This window comes from Lepus europaeus, chromosome 5 (assembly GCF_033115175.1).
Source record: "Lepus europaeus isolate LE1 chromosome 5, mLepTim1.pri, whole genome shotgun sequence".
NCBI classification, from domain to species: domain Eukaryota; kingdom Metazoa; phylum Chordata; class Mammalia; order Lagomorpha; family Leporidae; genus Lepus; species Lepus europaeus.
Window position 1 is genome coordinate 35,400,115 of NC_084831.1, and position 20,029 is coordinate 35,420,143.

The 20,029-nt window shown below is 49.5% G+C and overlaps 1 protein-coding gene across 5 annotated transcripts in view; it reads left to right on the forward strand.

Moving 5' to 3' along the window:
• Window positions 1-20,029, forward strand: part of ST3GAL3 (ST3 beta-galactoside alpha-2,3-sialyltransferase 3) — a 233,531-nt gene that overhangs the window by 82,554 nt on the left and 130,948 nt on the right. For 3 of the 5 annotated variants that reach the window (XR_009865916.1, XM_062191125.1, XM_062191123.1), the window contains exon 3: window positions 8,824-8,871. The exons of the other annotated variants lie outside the window; for them this stretch is intronic. Coding sequence is in view for 2 of the 3 variants with exons in the window: in XM_062191125.1 (XP_062047109.1) it covers window positions 8,824-8,871 (48 nt within the window). In the remaining variant the exon portion in view is untranslated. The remainder of the gene's footprint in view (window positions 1-8,823; window positions 8,872-20,029) is intronic. 5 annotated transcript variants of the gene reach the window in all.

Sequence of the window (20,029 nt, forward strand, 5' to 3'; positions counted from 1 at the left end):
AGCCCCTTGGTGCTTGGGTCGCTTGGTGTGCACCAGGCCACGTGTCATCACCTGTGTGGGCCCCGCGCCAACCTCTTGGGGGGTGCCGGCTTTTCACTGTCCCTGCCCCTGCCCTCCTTCTGTTCTGTACTTGGCCGCACTGGCCCACCAGTTTCACTGTGCCTCAACCAGTGCCCCTCAGCCTCAGTGGCTTCCTTCCCAGTTTCCAGGGCAGCTGTACCAACACCTGCCCTGTGTCCCTGAGCCTCCGGACCCGCTCTGCCTTGTCCCTCTCAGTTCTGCACGGGGGTTTGTGAGCAGTGCCCGCCCTCCTCCCTTGCACCTGCAGAGTTCCTGCTCCTCCCGGACTTCCTGGTCCCACCGCAGGTGCCGAGCCTCAACCAGGTGCCTTTTGTCTCCCCCGCATGACATAGCAGTTTCTTCCTCAGTCTCACCGTGACTCACTTTTTAAAAACCAGTCTTTGATGTGTCAAGGCCTTTTTTTGAAAGTCTTCATGGATTGTATTGCCTGGGTCCCTTTTAGTCACATGCGTTTTTACCTCCTGAAAGAAAACCTAATATATTCGTTAGGTGTGATTTTTCCTTCCTGAAACCACACACCCCTCACTAGCCACGCTTCAGTGCCTTCCTTAGCTGGTCCCACCCTCCCAGCGCGGCCCGTCCTGTTGGGCCATCTCAGTGCCGTCTCCCGCACCCGGGCTCTGCTTCTCTCCATAAGCAGCTCCCTACCTTGCACCTGCAGCCACTCCTCCAGGGGCTTCTGATGCATGTACTCGTGTCACAAGAGTTCTTAAACTCTTGATGTCAGGGATGATGTCGGATCTGTTTGTACAGCCTCGAACTTAGTGGCAGTAACTGTTCAGTAAGTTGAATTAACAGAATAAACCTGTGGAGCAACTTCTTTTCTTCTTTATTAAGGATTTATCTTATTGATTTGAAAGGCAGAGTTACAGAGGGAGAGAGGGAGAGAGAGAGATCCTTCACCCACTGGTTCACTCCTCAGATGGCCGCAACAGCCAGGGCTGTGCCAAGCTGAAAACAGGAGCCAGGAGCTTCTTCTGGGTCCCCCACATGGGCACAGGGCTCAAGCATTTGGGCCATCTTCCATTGCTTTCCCAGGCACATTTGCAGAGACTTGGGCAAGAAGTGGAGCAGCTGGGACTAGAAGCAGCTCCCCTGTGGGATGCTGGTGTCTCTGGCAGGGGCCTAACCCTAAGCCTCAGAAACTTCTTGAGGTGATGTCTCCTGCATCTACATTGTCCACTCATTCACTCAGAGGGGAAACCCCGCCCTCAGGCCATGGACTCTAGACGTACTCTATAGGGTTTCCCCCATACACACACATCTATGATAAAGTTAAATTTAGAAATTAGGCACAGTGGAGCTGTTGTTCAAGTCCCAGCTCACCCCCAAGTTCTGGTGCGCTCCCAAGAGTCATGCTGTGGGGTTTTTACAGCCCTCAGCTTCCTCCACCCTTCCCGCAGTTCAGTGCTCCCTCTGGTAATCGGTTCTCACCCTGTCCTGCTTCTGCCATTTCTTGGATTACATCACTCCCTTCTCTTGCATACAACCAATCCCTGTAAATTAACGGTGAGTTTTCCTTTCTCTCCGTAGGCTTTCTTTCTCTCTAGGTTTTCAGGTATCTCATTTACTCAGGTTTTGTTTCTTTGAGCTGGAGGTTGGGAGGTTAGGTGCCCCCGCCGGGATCTAGGCTCTAGTCACATAGGCATGAAAGTGTCCGGCCTTTGCGGCCGTGTGGGGAGTGAACCCAGTGGATGGGAGATTTCTCTCTCTCTCTCTCTCTCTCTCTCTCTCTGTAACTCTGCCTTTCAAATAAATTTTTTAAAAATCTTCAAAATGAAGAAGAAAGTGTCTGTTCATGGGCCACTAAACCCCCACAGTTGGGTGTCTTTCCATGAAGCTGGACTGGGGGACGAGGCTCAGGCCCGGGTCTGTGTGGGACCTCTTCTGGGAGTCAGAGCCTGTGGGCGAGTTGTGCCCTCTCAGCCAACCAGCAGGAGGGCAGGGAGGCCGCGAGGCAGCACTGAGCCCACTTGGACCAAGGAAGCTCCAAGACAGCAAGGGACGGGAGAAGACTCTCAGCACAGGCAGGCCCCGTGCGGTGGTGGTGGTGGTGGTGGTGTGTATGTGTGTGTGTGTGTGTGTGTTGCACAGGTGAGTCTCAGGCAGCCATTCCCCTAGGTTGTCCTGTTGTCCTTAGCAGCAGAGGGTGACTTCACTCTGATGTTCCCCCACCAGTGTGGCTCTTCCTCCAGCCCGGCCCACAGCCTCCCAGGCACCACTCTGCTTGTCTGCTTGCATCTCACCAGTGCCCCCAGCTCCCAGAGGTCGCATCTCAGATCTCCACGGGGTTGGCCTGGTCCGCCTCAGAGAGGGGAGGTCTGTGTAGGGACTGCTTCCCTCAGATCAAGCCACTTCCCATGGTCCAGAGAACAGGCAGGGTCGTGTGCACTGGGCACAGGCCACGCCCGTTGTCCCAAGCCCAGACTCTGGCTCTGACCATCCTCCTTTCTTATCTGTCACTCGTCTCATTGGCCCCTAAGTCCCTGCGTCTCTCCGCTTTCCAATGTGTGTGTGCTTATTTTATTTATTTATCTGAAAGTCATTTGAGAGGCAGAGTTACGGTCAGAGAGAGAGAGAGAGAGAGAGAGAGAGACGGAGAGAGAGAGGTCTTCCATCTGCTGGTTCATTCCCAAGTGGCTGCAGTGGCCGGAGCTGTGCCAATCCGAAGCCAACAGCCAGGAGTTTCTTCTGGGTCTCCCACGCAGGTGCAGGGGCCCAAGCACTTGGGCCATCCTCCACTGCTTTCCCAGGTCATTAGCAGAGAGTTGGATCAGAAGAGGAGCAGCTGGGACTCGAACCAGCGCCCATATGGAATGCCACAGGTGCTGCAGGCAGAGGATTAGCCTGTATGCCACAGCATTGGCCCCTGCGGTGTCTTTGGCACCCATCTGTTTTTCCTCTGTGGCTGTGGCTGCGGGCATGGTGGCTTCACTTCTCATCCGGAGCGTCAAGTCCTACTCATCAGTCTTGCTGCCTTCAGCCTCCCTCCCCGCCCTCCCTTTTACTCTGTTGCCAGATTCATCAGCTTGGTTCCCACAGAGCAGCCAAAGTTTATGTTCATTTTATGTGGGCCCAGGGGCCTAGGGCAGCGAGGAGGTTAGTCAGTGGGTACAGTGTTCCAGTCAGATAAGAGGAGCGAGTTTCAGTATCTGTGGTTGGCAGGTTGACTGTAGTTTACAATAATACATTCAAGATTTCAAAAAGCTTTAAGAGAGGATTTTATTTTTGCTACCAAGAAGTGATAAATGAAGTAGTAGTTTATGCTAGTTAGTCCGACTTGGCCATTATGCAGTGTATCCTTGTGTCAAAATATCACGTACTTCATAAATATGTGTAACTGTATGTCAGTCAGAAAATATGTAAATCAGATCCTGTTAGCTGATTTTGAGCAAGGGCTTCTTATTGTTGACCTAGAACACAGGTGTCTCCTGGGGCCTGTGTGGCCCCTGCAGACCTGGCTCCTGGCTTCCTTTCTGCCTTCATTTTCCCACCTTGTGCGTCCTGTGCTCTGTGCCTTGGCGACACAGCCCTCCTCTCCCTTTAGTGAGGTTGCTGTACTTGCTCTTCCTTCTGCCTGGAACTCTTGTCCTTGGACTTCCTCAGGGCATTGTAGCATGGTGGTTGGGCCCACATCCTGTGCTAGAGTGCCTGTGTCTGAGTCCTGCCTCCACTTCCCATCCAGCTGCCTGCTGTTGCGCACCCTGTGAACTTGGATCCCTACCACTCATGCAGGAGACCTGGATGGAGCTCCTGGCTCCTGACTTGACCTGGCCCCACCCTGGCTATTTGGCAGGCCTTTGGGGAGTGAGCCAGTGGATAGAAGATCTCTGTCTCTTTTGCTCTGCCTTTTAAATAAATCAACATTTAAAAAAAAAAAGAGAAAAAAAAAGAAAACCTTGAAACACTTTACTATTGCCTGTGCTTCTACCCATGGTACCTATTTCAGGACTTAATATTCTTCATAGCTCTTAGGTTTGTCAGAAATTATTTTGTTCACTTTTTGTACTTTTACAAAATCTCCCTGCCTAAAAATAAATTCCGTGGAGTAGGAACATCTTGTTCTTACTTACCGTTGTCTCCCTAAGCCTGCCGTGTAGCATTTGGTCAATAATTGGCTGTTAAATTAATGGACAGTGTCCTTCTTCCTTTTCCTCTTCCTGTGTGTCATGCTTAGCGTTCCATGTGTTTTTATCTCACCTGTTAGATTGTGAGCTGCCTGAGGGAACAGTCTTCTTATAAATTCTTTCATCTCGAGGGCTTATTCCTAGGGGATGGCAGGAGAGATGTGGTGAGTGTCCCGTGACAGGCAGTGCCCCAGCGTGGAGCGCGTCCGGTGCCCTCCTAGCTCATGCCTGGGAAACCACTCCAGTGGCCAGAAAGACTGAGCCCATTCTTCACGTTCTCTTTATATTTCTCTTATTCCGCTTCAAAAACCAGACACAGGAAACATCTGACCATAATAAAAGATTTCCAGTAAATTCTAGATTTCCTCATTGAACAAAGCCATGTGCAGCCAGGCTCTGTTGTGCTTTGGTCTGGAATTCTGTTTGGTCATTTGTGTAGCACACCACATGGCTGCCTCTGGCCTGCGAGCCAGAAACAGCTGGAGCCTGCAGCTCCTGAGTGAAAACGATGCGTTTGTTTGCCCGAGAGGCGAAAGTCTGCGTGTCCTTTGCTCTGTTTTTTGCAAAGCAAACGCCTCACTTTGTGGAACGCTCAGTTTTCCCGTGAGCCGTCAGAGTGGTTTATAACTAAAATAATCTCACATCCTTCAGAATAAACACAAATAATGAATGGCCAAACCGTTTCTGAAGTCTGTGCCTTCAGTGCTCAAAGCAAGATTCATCAAAACGGACACAAAACATGAATGTGTCACTAACTTCCTCTTGGAATTTCTAGCCTCTCACTTGTGTCCGCTTAGGTTTGGGGCCTTGCTCTCGGCAGCCCCCCTCTGCCTGCAAGACTTAGGCTTGTCCTGTCCTCCAAGACCACCAGTGCGTGCTGCTTCCCGCACTCACCCTCCTCACCCCCCAGCTCTGTGCACGCACCTGCTCGCTCGTCTCTGCTGCCTCACTCAGCCCCGGCTTTCTGTTATCTGGCCCTGGGCCTGGCGCATCACTGGCTCTTGACAATATTTGTGGGGAGGAGGGAAGAAGGGGAGGGGGAGTCTGGTCCACTTAGGGGTGGGGGTACGTTTAAGTGGCATGAAATGACCTCAGGGATGAAAAGTAGGAGCCAAGTGGCCTCTCCGAAGCACAGTGAATAAGGAAAGCCACCAAAAGACATCACCTATAATCCTATCACCCAGGGACAACCACTGTAGGCACTTGGTCTTTTTAGTCTCATGTCTCAGTCTTTTTTCTTTGCATTTTGATGAAAGTTTAAGGAGGGTCATATCAGGACTGCTTGTGCATGCGAAGAAGGTAAATTGCAAGTAGAAAACTGCTTGTCGCACTGCAGTAAGGAGTGAAGATGCTTCTTTGTTGTCGCTCATCTGAGCAGTCGGCTCCTCGGGAACCTACGCCTGAGCTCCTGCAGGAGTGCTCTCCTCTCTCCCCTGTGAGCACTTCTATCTTCCTGCGGGGAGACTGGGCCCGGAGCCCTGGGCAGTGCCAGGAGAGGTCCTCAGGACTGACTTGAACTGAGCTGCCGTCAGTGCCGAGCTTGGGAAATAACACGCAGATAACACCACCTGTGGAAGAAAGCAAGGACGTGTACTAGTTTATTCCTCAGTTCTTGAAACATGTTGACCATTTTCTGTATGTCAGTGAACTAGGCATCGGAGTCTCCATGTCCTAGTCCTCGGGGAAGCTGCAGCTCAGTGAGGAAGGAGAGAAGGGGCACAGGTTTGAATTTGGTGTGGTCCATGCTGCAGTAGACTTGCAGCAGTGGCCTGAAGAAGAGAGCAAGCCGCTTCTGCAGGGGAGGCTTCAAGAAGAGGGGCTGGCTGGCGCTGCGGCTCACTTGGCTAATCCTCTACCTGTGGCACCGGCATCCTGGGTTCTACTCCCGGTTGGGGCACCGGGTTCTGTCCTGGTTGCTCCTCTTCCAGTCCAGCTCTCTGCTGTGGCCTGGGAAGGCAATGGAGGATGGCCCAAGTGCTTGGGCCCTGCACCTGCATGGGAGACCAGGAGGAAGCACCTGGCTCCTGGCTTCGGATTGGCGCAGTGCGCCGGCCATAGCAACCATTTGGGGGGTGAACCAACGGAAGGAAGACCTTTCTCTCTCTCTCTCTCTTTGTCTAACTCTGCCTGTCAAAACAAAACAAAACAAAACAAAACAAAACAACTAAGGGGAAGGAGATAATTCCTTATTTAAAAAAAAAGAAGAAGAGGGGCTGGTTGAGGTGGGTCTTAATGGACTAGTGTGTGTGTGTGGGGGGGGAGTGTTTCACGCAGATAGGCAGAAAGAGCACGGGTGGTGTCTGAACACAGGGAGGCACATCTCTGTGGGGCCGTGTAGTCTGGCGTGTCTGGAACATGGGATAGGAGACGTGGCAGATCAGGGAAAATGGCAGCAAATTTGAATACCAGAGTTTGATGTTTGTTTTACAGGCTGTGGGAAGGCACTGAAGGATTTTAACCAGGAGCCCCGATGCAGTCTGCTGTGCTTTCTGGACTAATTGGTGTAGAGAATGGATAGAACTGGGCTGAGGTGGAGGCAGAGGTGTGGTTCCAGCAAAAAGGGTGGTTCCAGCAAAAAGGGACAGCTATATTTTCAGAGAAGTAAACCTCAGAGATGGAAACCAGCTTGGTAGCCTGGGGCTGGAGGTAGGGGTGGTGGTGAATGAATGAGCCCAGGGGGTCTGTTAGGGTGATAAATTGCTCTGCAGGTGCATTGTGGTGATGGTTGCAGAGCTCTGCAAGCTTTCTGAAAGGCATTGAGTTGTACACTTAAACGAATGAGTCTTGTGCTAGATAAATTGTACTTCAATAGCTCTTCTAAGTCGGGGGAGGCAGGGGACAGGCTTCTCCTTTATTGAGAGGAAACAGATGTGAGAAATGCTGATGAACAGGGGAATCTGTAGGAGGTAAACATTGTGTGAGATGGGGTGGTCGCCCCTCTCGGTTCAGCCAAGTGTCCCAGTTGTGCTTTTGCACTTTTGTGAAAAGATGGCAACCTCCCCTTTTCTTGGTGCTTTTCAAAGCATGTAGACCTGCCTTCACCTGGGAGGTACAGAGTATCTGTCTCTGGGTCCTCAGTGGAAGCCATGTCCTGCAGTGCACATGGTTCTCAGAGAAAACACTGATGGAGGGCTGCCTGCAGCTCTGCAGTCCATTCATCTTTCAGCAGTCGTTAGTGCCAGGGATGTGATGGTAATGGGTGCTGGGTATGGTAACGGGGTACAGCAGGAGCATGTCGTCTAGTGGTGGGAACAGGCATGGAGACAGGGAGCTCTCAGGATGAGCTTGCAGTGTTGTTTACAGATGTGACAACTGTTGTGTTGCGTTTCCACGTGCAGTGAGAGAAAATCACACACACACACACACACACTGGGATCTGGAGAATGCCAGGGTGGGAATGTGGCTGCACACCCTGGTCCTGCATGCATCCAGCTGTCATACCTTGGTCGTGAGGGAGCCTTTTGAATCTGATCCCTTTTAAGTCTGGGGTCCCCTGGGTTGTCTTGGGCCTGATGTCATCCTGGTGCCCCTTGTCATTGGATTGTTCGTTGGCTTTTACCATCACTTTGCTTTGGCTCTCGTCATAAGAAATAGCCACACTGGAGTCCGAGTGCTTCCTGCAGAAATGCTGTGGAAGATTCAGTCTTCAGCCACATGCAGCAGCCCCTTTATTAAGGCCCAGAGAGAAGTGCTGTCTGTCTCATTTGCTTTTATGTTCTGGTCTTGTGGCTCGGACGCCCAGGCCTGGTCTTGCTTCAGGCCCACACCTGGCCCCCACCTGGCCCCCTCTGCCTGGGACGCCCTAGTGCCCACTCCCCTTCTTCCTTGGTCTGGTTCCCAACACAGACTTTGAGAGCACTCCCTTTTCATTTGCATTCTGTCCATTGCTAGTTCAACGTTTCTAAACGTTTCTTCTTTGGCCCCTGATTTCCTTTCCTCTCCTGAGAGCAGGGAGATCCTGAAGGTAGAAAAATGCTTTTTTTTTCTTACTGCAGTGTCTCAAGGTCACGGTGTAGTTTTCTGCACATAGTAAGTGCCCAGTGAATATTTGCTGATCGTGTGAGTGACTGAAAGGGTGACAGTGTCGTAGGTACCCCTTTCTCCTTCTCCCCTGGGCTCTGTGCAAGCTCAGGCCCTCCTCGATTCTCCTGCAGGGCTTGCGTAGGTCCTCATGGCATGCGTTTTGTGTACTCCCATCTCCCTCACTGCAGTGTTTTTCCTGCCTTTGAAATAATAAACAGTTGGACATGTGAATATTAGAAAGAGAGAGGTCAAAGGGGAAGTGTTAATGGCTTTAACAGATGCAGGAGGCAAGTTTCATTTTGCTTTGTTTTAATTTTACTAGGAGAAGGAAGGAATCTGTGTGCCCCCTTGAAGAATTTGGGGGCTGCCCTTGCCCTGAGATGTTCCGGCTGGGGGCAGGAGGTGTGGGGTGCTAGGCCCAGCAGGGCCTGCTGGCCCGGGGATGGGTGGCATGAGCCAGGAAGCTGTCTGCCTGGCTGGCTTCCCTCCCTGGTGTCTCTTCCTCGGGAGGGTTGGGGCAGAGGCAGTGGGAGCTTGTTATTTTTTTACTGCAAGAAGAAGAAAGAAATGAACTTGTCCTCTTGTGTTGCAGATTCAGTGGTTCTTTCCTTTGACTCCGCTGGACAGACGCTAGGCTCAGGTACCATTCCTCCCCTCTGTCGTCTTTGCAGCTCTCAGTGCTGGCCGTGTTGGTAGCAGAGCCGAATGAGCTGGGGGCTGGCTGGGAGGGCAGGGGACGTTGTATCCCATATGCTCAGATACACACCTCCTCCAGGACAAGAGCCTGTGCCGTGCCGCGTGCTCAGTCTGGATGGTGTGGGCAGACACACCCCCTTTTGCCCATGTTTACCACACATATTGGTGCCCCCACCCTTTGGCCCAGACTCACTGAGGCCTAGGGTAGCTTTGCTGTCCCGTGTCTGAAGCAGTCCCCATGCTCTGCACGACTGCTTGCCACCGTCAGGTCCCTGGGGGAGCCCCAGAATGCCTTGATGTGGCTTCACTTGTACTGTGGGTGCTGCCTGTGAATACCTGGGAGACTTTGCTGGCTGTTGAGGGTGGTTAAGCCACTTGGAATGCAATTGATTGATATCTCACAGAACTGCCATGAGGTTGAGGCAGTTGTGGTGGAATGGACAAGAGGAAGGATGTTCTGAGAATATAGTCCCAGCTACCACTGTTTACTGAGGGCCTGCTTTTGCTACCAAAATGCTGAGTGCCATGTCCACCTCTCACTCATCCCTCATAATAGCAATGATGGCTCTAATTGTAGCAGAGAAACCAGTGCTTAAAGATAGGAAGCAGCCTGCTCTGGGCTGTTCGTCTCCGTCCAAACCTAGAGCCCATGCTCTCCCCCTTCCCCTATTGCCCTCTTGGACCTCATATCCTCAAGGTGCCCCCACCCCTGAAAATGCCAAAGCAGGAGAAGTTGCTTTCAGATAGAGTGCAGAGATAGAAAGAACTCTTATGTAGGTCCAAAGGTTGTATTTATTCTTTTAGGAAAAGATTGATCAGTTTTGTTATGATAGCTAGGAACTTGTTTATCAAGACTCCCTTAAGAGCAAGAAGGGACAGTTCATCTGGGCATCCACCCCAGATAACTAGCAGAGGGTTTGTTTCCAGAATAGAGACTCAAACAAAACCAGCAGGAATAAAGAGGCTGCCCAGGAGAGGAATGAGCAAAAGGCTTGAACAGGCACTTCCCAGAAGAGGGAGTCCAAATGGCCAGTAAACATATGAAAAGGTGTTTGGTGGCATTAGTGCTCAGGAACATGCAGACTGGAATCACAGTGAGGTGCCACTGTCCGTCTACCATATGGCAGGACTTGGAGCGCTAGACAGAGCCACAGCTGGTAAGGCCACAGTGTGGTGGGAGCTCTGTGTCTATACTGTTGGGGGAGGTTGAATTGGTACAACTGCTTTGGACAAAACCATGGTAGTGTCCCACTAAACTTGAATCCACATGTTCCCCAGGTCCTGGCAGTTCCTCCCATAGGTACATTCCCTATAGACATGGATGCTTTTTTATGTTTTTTAAAGATTTATTCTATTTATTTGAAAGGCAGAGTAACAGTGAGAGGGGGAGATTGACCTTCCATCCATTGGTTCATTCAACAAATGACCACAATGGCCAAGGCTGGGCCAGGCCAAAGCTAGGAATCTGGGGCCAGCGCTGTGGTGCTTCAGGTAAAGCTGCTGCCTGCAGTGTCAGTATCCCATATGGGCACTGGTTCAAGTCCCGGCTGCTCCACTTCCAATCCAGCTCTCTGCTATGACCTGGGAAAGCAGCAGAAGATGGCCCAAGTCCTTGGGCCCCTGTACCCACATGGGAAGACCTGGAGGAATCTCCTGGCTTCGGATTGGCGCAGTTCCAGCAGTTGTGGCCAATTGGGGAGTTAAACAGCAGATGGAAGAGCTCTTCCCCCACCTCTTCCTCTCCTTCTCTCTCTGTGTAACTCTTTCAAATAAAATAAATAAATCTTTTTTTTTTTTTTTTTTTTTTTTTAAGTTAGGAACCTGGAATTCCATAGGTTCTCCCACATGGATGGCAGAGGCCCAAGTACTTGGACCATTGTCCACTGCTTTCCCAGGCACATTAACAGGGAGCTATATCAGAAATGCAGTAGCTGGAACTTGAACCGGTGCTCATATAGTATGCTGGCATTGCAGGCTGCACCTTAACCCCCTGTGTCACAATGCCAGCCCTGAGAAGTAGATGTTTTCAGGTACCAGGTTATATGTGCAAGATATATGTATGTGAGGATATTCATGAGAACACTGTGGAAACACAGTCCAGCTGTCTAACAACATCTCAGTGAGTATGCAAATTATATTTGTATGGAACAGTAAAAACAAGCAAGCTATAGATAGATGAAACGACATATTGTTGAGTGAAAGAATCCAGACAAAAAGAACATATGCTGTGTTTTTCCATTTATATTAAGTTCAAAAGCAAATTAAACTGTATTTGTTTAGAGAAGATAATTTGGTGTTAAAACAATAAAGAAAAACAAGGAATTGAATTCTATAATAACTTGGATGGTAGTGTTCGAGGGTGTGTTGAGGGATGGGCACACAGGAGCTTCTAGAATGCTGTCATGTTCTTTTGTTTTTTGTTTTAATTGTATTTCTTTGAAAGACAGAGAGTCAGAGAGGGAGAGGGAGAGACAGAGACTGACAGAGTTCTCTCAGCCATTGGTTCACTCCCCAAATAATCCACACTGGCAGGGCTAGGCCAGACTGAAACCAGGAGCCAGGACCTCAATCCTGGACTCCCATGAGAGTGGCAGGGAACCAAGTACTTGAGCCATCACCTGCCGCCTCTCAGGGCTGGGAGCAGAGGGGTGGCCCAAACCCACGTGCTCTAGTATGGGATGTGGCATCCCGAGCAGCATCCTGACTGTTCTGCTAAATGCCCACCCCTGTCAGATTCTTTTTCATGGCCTGAGTGGAGCTACTGGGGTTTCCATTTTAAGTAACTTGGTAAGCTGTAAGTTTATGCTTTATGTGCTTTTCTATATATTTGCTAGATTTCACATTTTTTAATACAAATGGTTGGGTTGGTGCTGTTGTGGCATAGTAGGCTAAGCCTCTGCCTGTGGCACCAGCATCCCATATTGGTGCCAGTTCATGTCCTGGCTGCTCCTCTTCCAGTCCAGCTCTCTGCTTATGGCCTGGGAAAGCATGGAAGATGGCCCGAGTGCTTGGGCCCCTGCATCTGCTTGGGCCCCTGAAGAAGCTTCTGGATCCTGGTTTTGGGTCGGCTCAGCTCTGGCTGTCATGGCCATCTGGGGAGTGAACCAGCAGATGGAAGAACACCTTTTTCTCTGTCTCTCCCTCTCACTGTCTGTAACTCTACTTTTCAAATGAATAAATTATTATTATTTATTATTTATTTGAAAGGCAGAGAGAAAGAGACAGAGTGCTCTTATCTGCTGAGTTAACTCTATCACAGCAGGGATAGGGAATGGCCCAGAGCCAGGAACTCTCTCTGGGTCTTCTTGGTGGCAGGAACACAATTACTTGGGCCATTACCACTGCTTCTCTGTATTAGCAGGAAGCTGAAATCAGGAGCCTGAGCTGGGAATTGAACCCATGCACTCCTATGTGGGAAGCAAGTACCTTAAACACTAGGCTAACTACCTGATTCTCAAATAAAAAAATAAAATCTTTAAAAATAAAAATAATAATAATACAAATGGCATAATCTGTGTTGTCATCATGGGACAAATTGTTTTTTTATTTATGTGAAAGAGCTACAGAGAGAGAGAGAGAGAGAGAGAGAGAGAGAGAGAGAGAGAGAGGAGAAATCTATTCTCTGATTCATTCCCCAAGTGGCCACAACAGCCTGGCCTTTACCAGGCTGAAGCCAGGAGCCAGGAGCTCCATTCTGAATCCCAAGCACTTGGGCCATCTTCCGCTGCTCTTCCAGGCACATTAGCAGGGAGCTGGATTGGAAGTGGAGCAGCTGAGATTCAAACGGGCACTCATCTGATGCTCGCATTGCAGATAGTAGCTTAAGCCACAATACCAGTCCCATGAGGCTGTTTGTAGGAACAGCCAGTTCAGGAAGCAGCATTCTAGGTTGGGCTTGCCTGGGTTGGAGATGGAAGTGCAGCTAACTTGTACAGAGTGTTGACTATGTCAGACAGGGTTCTGGCCACTTTTATGGGTGCTAACTCATTTAAGTCTCATAGCAATCCTTTGAAATAGATGCTGGTGTTATCCTCATTTTTCAGCATAGGAAATTGTTGCATAGAGAAGTGGAATAACATATCCCACCTCAAACAGCAAGCCAGTGGCAGAGCCAGGATTCAAATTCAGGTACTCTGACCCTAGAATCCATATTCTCAACTGGAGTTCTCAGCCTCCATCTCTGTTCAAGTTATGCCAAGGTCATGGTCTGTACCTGCAAATGACTGTGGTCCATAGGATGAGCCTCTTGGGTTTATGCATGGTTCCGGGTGAAAGCTGGCTGGAGTGAGGGCTCGGGTGTCTTTCTGCCTGACTCTCTGAATAGAGGATTCAAAGTCTGCTTTAAATTAAGACTGATTCTCAGCTTGCTTCACAGTCAGATTCTCTGCGTGCCCTACTAGCTTCCATACCTAGTTCCACCTTATTTGTGCTTTCCTGGAATGTTCACAAGATACCAACAGTTTTGCTTACTCATTCTCTGCTCTCTATTGGTCTCGAGAGGGAATGAACAGTAGCAGGGAAGAGCCGGGCAGACGTCTTCACAGTGGACACAGTGCTGTTTTATTTGGAGAGAATTTATGCAGCATCAAGCATACCCACAATGCCATTGAAGTTTTAGAACCACAGCAAGAGAACTAGTTAACTTTCCTCCAACATTCTCCACTGGATTTAAGCAAGACCTAGAGTTTCATAACACAATATTCAAAATATCCAGGATATGAGCCAAAATTAATCATCATGTGAAGAAGCAGGAAAACCTCAACTTGCACAGGAGAAGACAATCGGCAGATGCCAGTGCTGGGTGACACAGATGGTAGAATAACTTGACAAAGGCCCCAGATAGCTCATAAAAGAGCTGTTGACATGCACGGAAAGAGAAAAGTCTTGGAAGAGGAAGAGAAGGAAGAAGGGAGTGAGGGGAAAGAGGATGAGGAGGAGGGATCAAGAACCACATGGAGATAAAAGAATGGAAAAATGAAATAACAGAACTTTAAATAACTCATTAAACTGTCTCTGTAACAAAGTGGAGATGGCAGAGGGAAGAGTCAGTGTCCTTGAAAATAACGCAGTGGAGGGGTGGGTGCTGTGGTGCAGCTGGCTAAGCTGTTGCTTGGATGCCAGTCTCCCATCTGAGCACCAGCTCGAGTCCCAGATGTTCTGCTTCTAGTCCAGCTTCCTGCTAATGCACCTTGGAAAGCAGCAGAAGATGACCCGCATGCTCTGGCTTGTGCATCCACGTGGGAGACCTGGATGAGGCTCCAGGCTCCTGGCTTTATCCTGGCCTGGCCCTGGCCATTGTGGCCATTTGGGGAGTGAACCAGTGGATGGAAGACCTCTCTTTCTTTCTTTCTCTCTCCCTCCCTCTTCCTCTCTCTCTCTCTTCCTCCCTCTCTCCCTCTCTCCTTCTCTCCTTCTCTCCTCCCTCTTCCTCTGCCTCCCATCCTTTCCCTCTCCCCCTCTGTCTCTCTGTCTCTGTGTCTCTGTAATTCAAGTAAATAAATTTTTTTTAAGATTTATTTATTTATTTGACAGTCAGGGATACACAGAGAGAAAAGGAGAGGCAGAGAGAGAGAGAGGTCTTCCATCTACTGGTTCATTCCCCAGTTGGCTGCAATGGCCAGAGCTGGGCCAATCCAAAACCAGGAGCCAGGAGCCTCTTCTGGGTCTCCCACACAGGTGCAGGGGCCCAAGCACTTGGGCCATCTTCTACCGCTTTCCTAGGCCATAGCTGAGAGCTGGATGGGAAGTAGAGTAGCCAGGACACGTACAGGCGCCCATATATGATGCCGGCACTGCAGGGCTAGGCTTTACCCGCTATGCCTCAGTAAATAAATCTTACCAAAAAAGGGGGGGGGGGGGAGGAGCTGTCCAATTTGGACCACAGAAGACAAAAGATTTTAATTAAACAGGGGCCAGTGACCTGTGGGGCAGCACCGGAAAGTTCACCGTCCGTGTTGCTGAGTCCCGGGAGAGGAGAGAGTGTAATGCAGAGGAATGAGTGGAGACACACTGGTTCACTGCCTCCCATTTGGTGGCCAGGGGTGGTGACCATGGGAATGGGAGACGGGTTCCACGTTTGAAAGTCACTCAGTGTAACCCAGCATATCAACCAGCTAAATAAAAAAGCCCACATGCTCATAACAGTTGGTGAAGAAAAGTGATTTGACAGACCGGCGCCGTGGCTTAACAGGCTAATCCTCTGCCTTGCCGCTCCGGCACACCAGGTTCTAGTCCCGGTCGGGACACCGGATTCTGTCCCGGTTGCCCCTCTTCCAGGCCAGCTCTCTGCTGTGGCCAGGGAGTGCAGTGGAGGATGGCCCAAGTGGTTGGGTCCTGCACCCCATGGGAGACCAGGATAAGCACCTGGCTCCTACCATCGGATCAGCGTGGTGCGCTGGCCACAGCGCGGCAGCCATTGGAGGGTGAACCAACGGCAAAGGAAGACCTTTCTCTCTGTCTCTCTCTCTCTCACTATCCATTCTGCCTGTCCAAAAAAAAAAAAAAAAAAGATTTGACAGAATTCAGCATCTGTTTATGGTGAACTTCCTTCACTTGATGGAGGGCGTGTATAAAACCTACAGCACATGTTGTCCTCAGTGGTAAAAGGTGGGTCTCCCCTCACACCAGGAGCCACTCCCGGAAGAGAAGCAAGGACAAGAAATACAAATCACAAAGGAAAAAATAGAACTCATAAATGGCTTGACTGTCTGCCTGGAAAGCCCGAGGTATCTCAGTGAGGCCTGCAGGGAACTGATAACTGAGCGCAGCCGTGTGACAAGAGCGGTGTCAGACCACACAAGGAGCCGTTGAAAACCAAGATTTTTAGTTAAAAATGTTTAATTATTTTCATTTTATTCACAAAGCAATGAAAAAGTCAGAGAGACAGAGATCTTCCATTTGCTGCCCCACTCGCCAGTGCCCGCAACTGCTGGGGCTGTACCAGGCTAAATTGAGGAGCCCAGAACTCAATCCAGATCTCCCACAAGGGTGACGGGGACCTAAGTACTGGAGCCACCACTTTGCTGCCTCCCAAGGTACACATTAGGAAGAAACTGGTTCAGAAGCGGAGTAGCCGGGACATGAACAGGATGTGGGCATCCCATGCTGCACCTTAACCACTGTGCCAAATGCCTGCCCCTGAAAAATCAAGATTTTCAAAAAACCTACACATTGGGGCTGGCGCCGTGGCTCACTTGGGTAATCCTCCACCTGCTGTGCCAGCATCCCATATGGGTACGAGTTCTAATCCTGGTTGACCCTCTTCCAGTCCAGCTCTCTGCTGTGGCCCGGGAAGGCAGTGGAGGATGGCCCAAGTGCTTGGGCCCTGCAACCTCGTGGAAGACTGGGAGGAGGCACCTGGCTCCTGGCTTTGGATCGGAGCAGCTCCGGCTGTGGCGGCCATTTGGGGAGTGAACCAACGGAAGGAAGACCTTTCTCTCTGTATCTCTCTCTCTCACTGTCTGTAACTCTGTCAAGTAAATTTAAAAAACAAGAAACCACGTTTAAAATAGCTCCCCCAAACTAAGACATCTATGTGTAAACCTGTATAGAATCTATATGCCAGTGCTAGCTCCTCTCCCATTTTTCTTTCTTCCTTATCTAACTGTTCAGACCACAAACCTAGGAATCTTTTTCTCTTCCTTCACTTTTCATCTCTCCCCTCCCTTTCTTTTCTTTAATTTGAGAAGCAGAGACAGAGAAAGGCCACACCCATCTTCCGATTCATTCCCCAGATGCCTGAAGGCTTGGCCTGGCTGAAGTTGGGAGCCAAGAACTCCATCCATGTCTCCCATGTGAGTGGCAGAAACCCAAATATTTGAGCCATTATCTGCTGCTTCTCTGAGTCTACTTTAAGAGGAAGCTGGAATTAGAAGCAGAGCTGGGACTCGAACCCAGGCACTGCAATGTGGATGCCCAACCTGGCGATTCAACCGCTACACCAAATGACCCCAGCCCCCGCCCTGGGTTCTGTCTTCATGATGTGTCCTCACCCAGCTGCTTTTTCTAGCACCACTGTCCGGGGAACCATCTTTTCTCCTGCAGACCCTTAATTATCTCCTAACTGGTCTGTCTTTGCTCATTTGTTAGCTTCCAAAGTCCATCCTCCATGCTGTAGCCAGGGAAGTCCTCTAGAGACACAAATGTGATCGTGATTTGTGGCGGCTGAAATCTCCCCATGCATTTAGAATCAAATCCAGCTCGGTGACTGCCAGGTCCTACCTGCCAGTTCATCTGGGTTCCTCTGCCCCTCCCTCACTGCCCTGGGGCCGAGTTGGCATTGCTGCTCTTCCTTTGGGCACCCAGGCCTTTGTGCTTGTGTGCCCCTGACTGTCTGCAGGCCCCTATGCCCCTGTCTCCCCTGCAGGAAGGCCCTCCCACACCACTTTGTCTGAAGTGGCATTCCCCTGACGCCTGCTCCTCATTCCTTCCCAGTACTCATTCTTCTTCCAAACTGTTTGCCTGTCGGCTCGCACCTCGTCAGTCCCTCCCATTACAGCACAGGCTTCATTTGCCCAGGGACCTTGTCTGCCGGGTTCACCGCTGCATTGCTTGTACTTAGAACAGTACTGGCCTGTAAGGGGTGCTCAGAAATTATTTGTTGAACAAATAGAAAGATAGGAACATGAATATCTATCATTTAATGGATGTTTAAGCATTAAATGTGGCATGTTCGTGCATGGAATACTGTGTAGTCATTAAAAATGCATTTTTGTCTATGTGACAATTTTTTTCTTTTTATATGATTTATTAATTTGTTTATATGCTTAAAAGGCAGATCAACAGAGACAGAGAGATCCATCTTCCACCTGCTAGTTTACTTCTCAAATGCCCACAACAGTCAGGGCTGGGGTAAGCTGAACCAGGAGCCTGGACCTCCATCTGGGTTTCCCACATGGGTGACAGAGGCCCAAGTACTTGGACAATCATCGACTGCTTTCCCAGGCGCATTAACAGGGAGCTGGTTAGGAAGCCGAGCAACCAGGACTTAAACCGCCATGCCGATATGGGAGCTTAACCCACTGTACAATACTGGGCCCAATCTTTTTTTTTTTTTTTAATTCTGTGTTACATGATGGGAATGGGCACCATAATCTATTTTTTAAAAAATGTATTTATTTGAGGCTGGCCCTGTGGCGTAGTGGGTAAAGGCCACTGCCTGCAATGCCGGCACCCTATTTGAATGCTGGTTCAAGTCCCGGCTGCTCCACTTCCAATCCAGCTCTCTGCTATGGCCTGGGAAAGCAGTAGAAAATGGCCCAAGTCTTTGGGCCCCTACACCTGCCTGAGAGATCTAGAAGAAGCTCCTGACTTCAGATCAGCGCAGCTCTGGCCATTGCGGCCATCTGGGGAGTGAACCAGTAGATGGAAGACCTCTTTCTCTGTCTCTGCCTCTCTGTAACTCTGCCTTTCAAATAACTTAATAAATCTTAAAAAAAAAATGAGTAAATAAAAATGAAGGCACAGTTTTGAAAAAAAAAAAAGTGTATTTATTTGAGAGACAGAGAGAGAGCTCCCATCCGCTGGCTCACTCCCCAGTGCTCCCAGTACCCCCAACCCTCCAAAGCTGGGGCTGGAGGTCTCCCACATGAGTGGCAGGAGCTTGGTCACTTGAGCCATCACCACTGCCTCTCAGGGTCTTCATTGGCCTTTGGGAGCAGAGCTGGATACTGAACCCAGGAACTCGATATGAGGTGTCTTAACTGCTTGGCCAGATACCAGCCTCCAGAATCCTTTTTTAATTGACATACAACAATTGAATTTATTTTTAATGACCTCAGAGATGTCAAGAGTGTTGTTGAATGAACAAAACAGGAACGAATAACATGCATGTTGAGGCCACATGTCAGTGAAATGATGTCTGTACATTCACAAACAGATTTATGGAAAGAGATTTCTGGGGAAATAGCCACCAAAATGTTTACAGTGATTAGGTAATGGGGATTTCAAATGGTTCTTACTTCATTCTTTGTTTTTGCGTTTGGATTTTTATTTATTTATTTTAAAATTTTTAATTTGCACGCAATAATGGCGCAAGGCTCTGGGTTCATGCATACAAAGTGTGCTGATCAAATCAGGGCAGTCAACTTCAGCATCTCCTCCCCCCCCATCGCCCTGTGTTCAGAGCACTCAAACAGCTCCCTTCTAGCCATTCATGAAATAGAATATAGGTCGGGGGGCACTATAGTCCCCTGCGTTTGGATTTTTATATTGAGCATGTGTTATTCTGTTGTATACAGTTGGGGGAAAATTTTGGGGAGGAAGACTCTGCCTTTTTTTTTGGTATATATAATTTCGTAGTGTCTTAGTGCATTAAAGCTGCTGTAACAGTAATGCCTCAGGGTAGTTTGTAAGCAGTTCTGGAGGCTGGGGAGCCCCAGTGCAAGGCCCTGCAGATGCAGGGTGTGTTGAGAGCCCAGTCGCCCTAGATGGCGTGCGTGCCTTCTCTGTGCATCCTCATGTGGCAAAGGAGGCAGACGGGCTTCCTGAAGCCTCTTAGACTTTTTATTTGAAAAGAGAGAGAAAGTGTTCTCATCCCTGATTCACTGTCCAAATGCCCAGTGGCAAGGGGCCAAAGCCAGGAGCTGCAAACCCAATCCAGGTCTCCCACGGAGGTGACAGGAGCCCAATACTTGAGCCATGACCTGCCGCCTCCCGGGGTCTGCATTAGCACAGAGCTGGGTGTAGAAACAAGTACTGTAATATAGGAGACAGGCATCTTTTTGTTGTTGTTAAGATTTATGTTATTTATTTGAAGGCAGAGTTACAGAGAGAGAGAAGAGAAGAGAGAGAGAGAGACAGGAAGAGAGAAATCTTCCATCCTCTGGTTAACTCCCCAAATGGCTGCAGTGGCCAGAGCTGGGCCAGACTAGAGATAGGAGCTTCTTCCTGGTCTCCCACATGGGTGGCAGGGGCCCAAGGACTTGGGCTGTCTTCTTCTGCTTTCCCAGGTACATTAGCAGGAAACTGGATTGAAAGTAGAACAGCCAAGACTTGAACCGGTGCCCATATGGGATGCCGGAATCACAGGTGGCAGCTTTACCTTCTATGCCAGCCTCTGTTTTTCATTTTTTAAAGATTTATTTATTAATTATTTATTTATT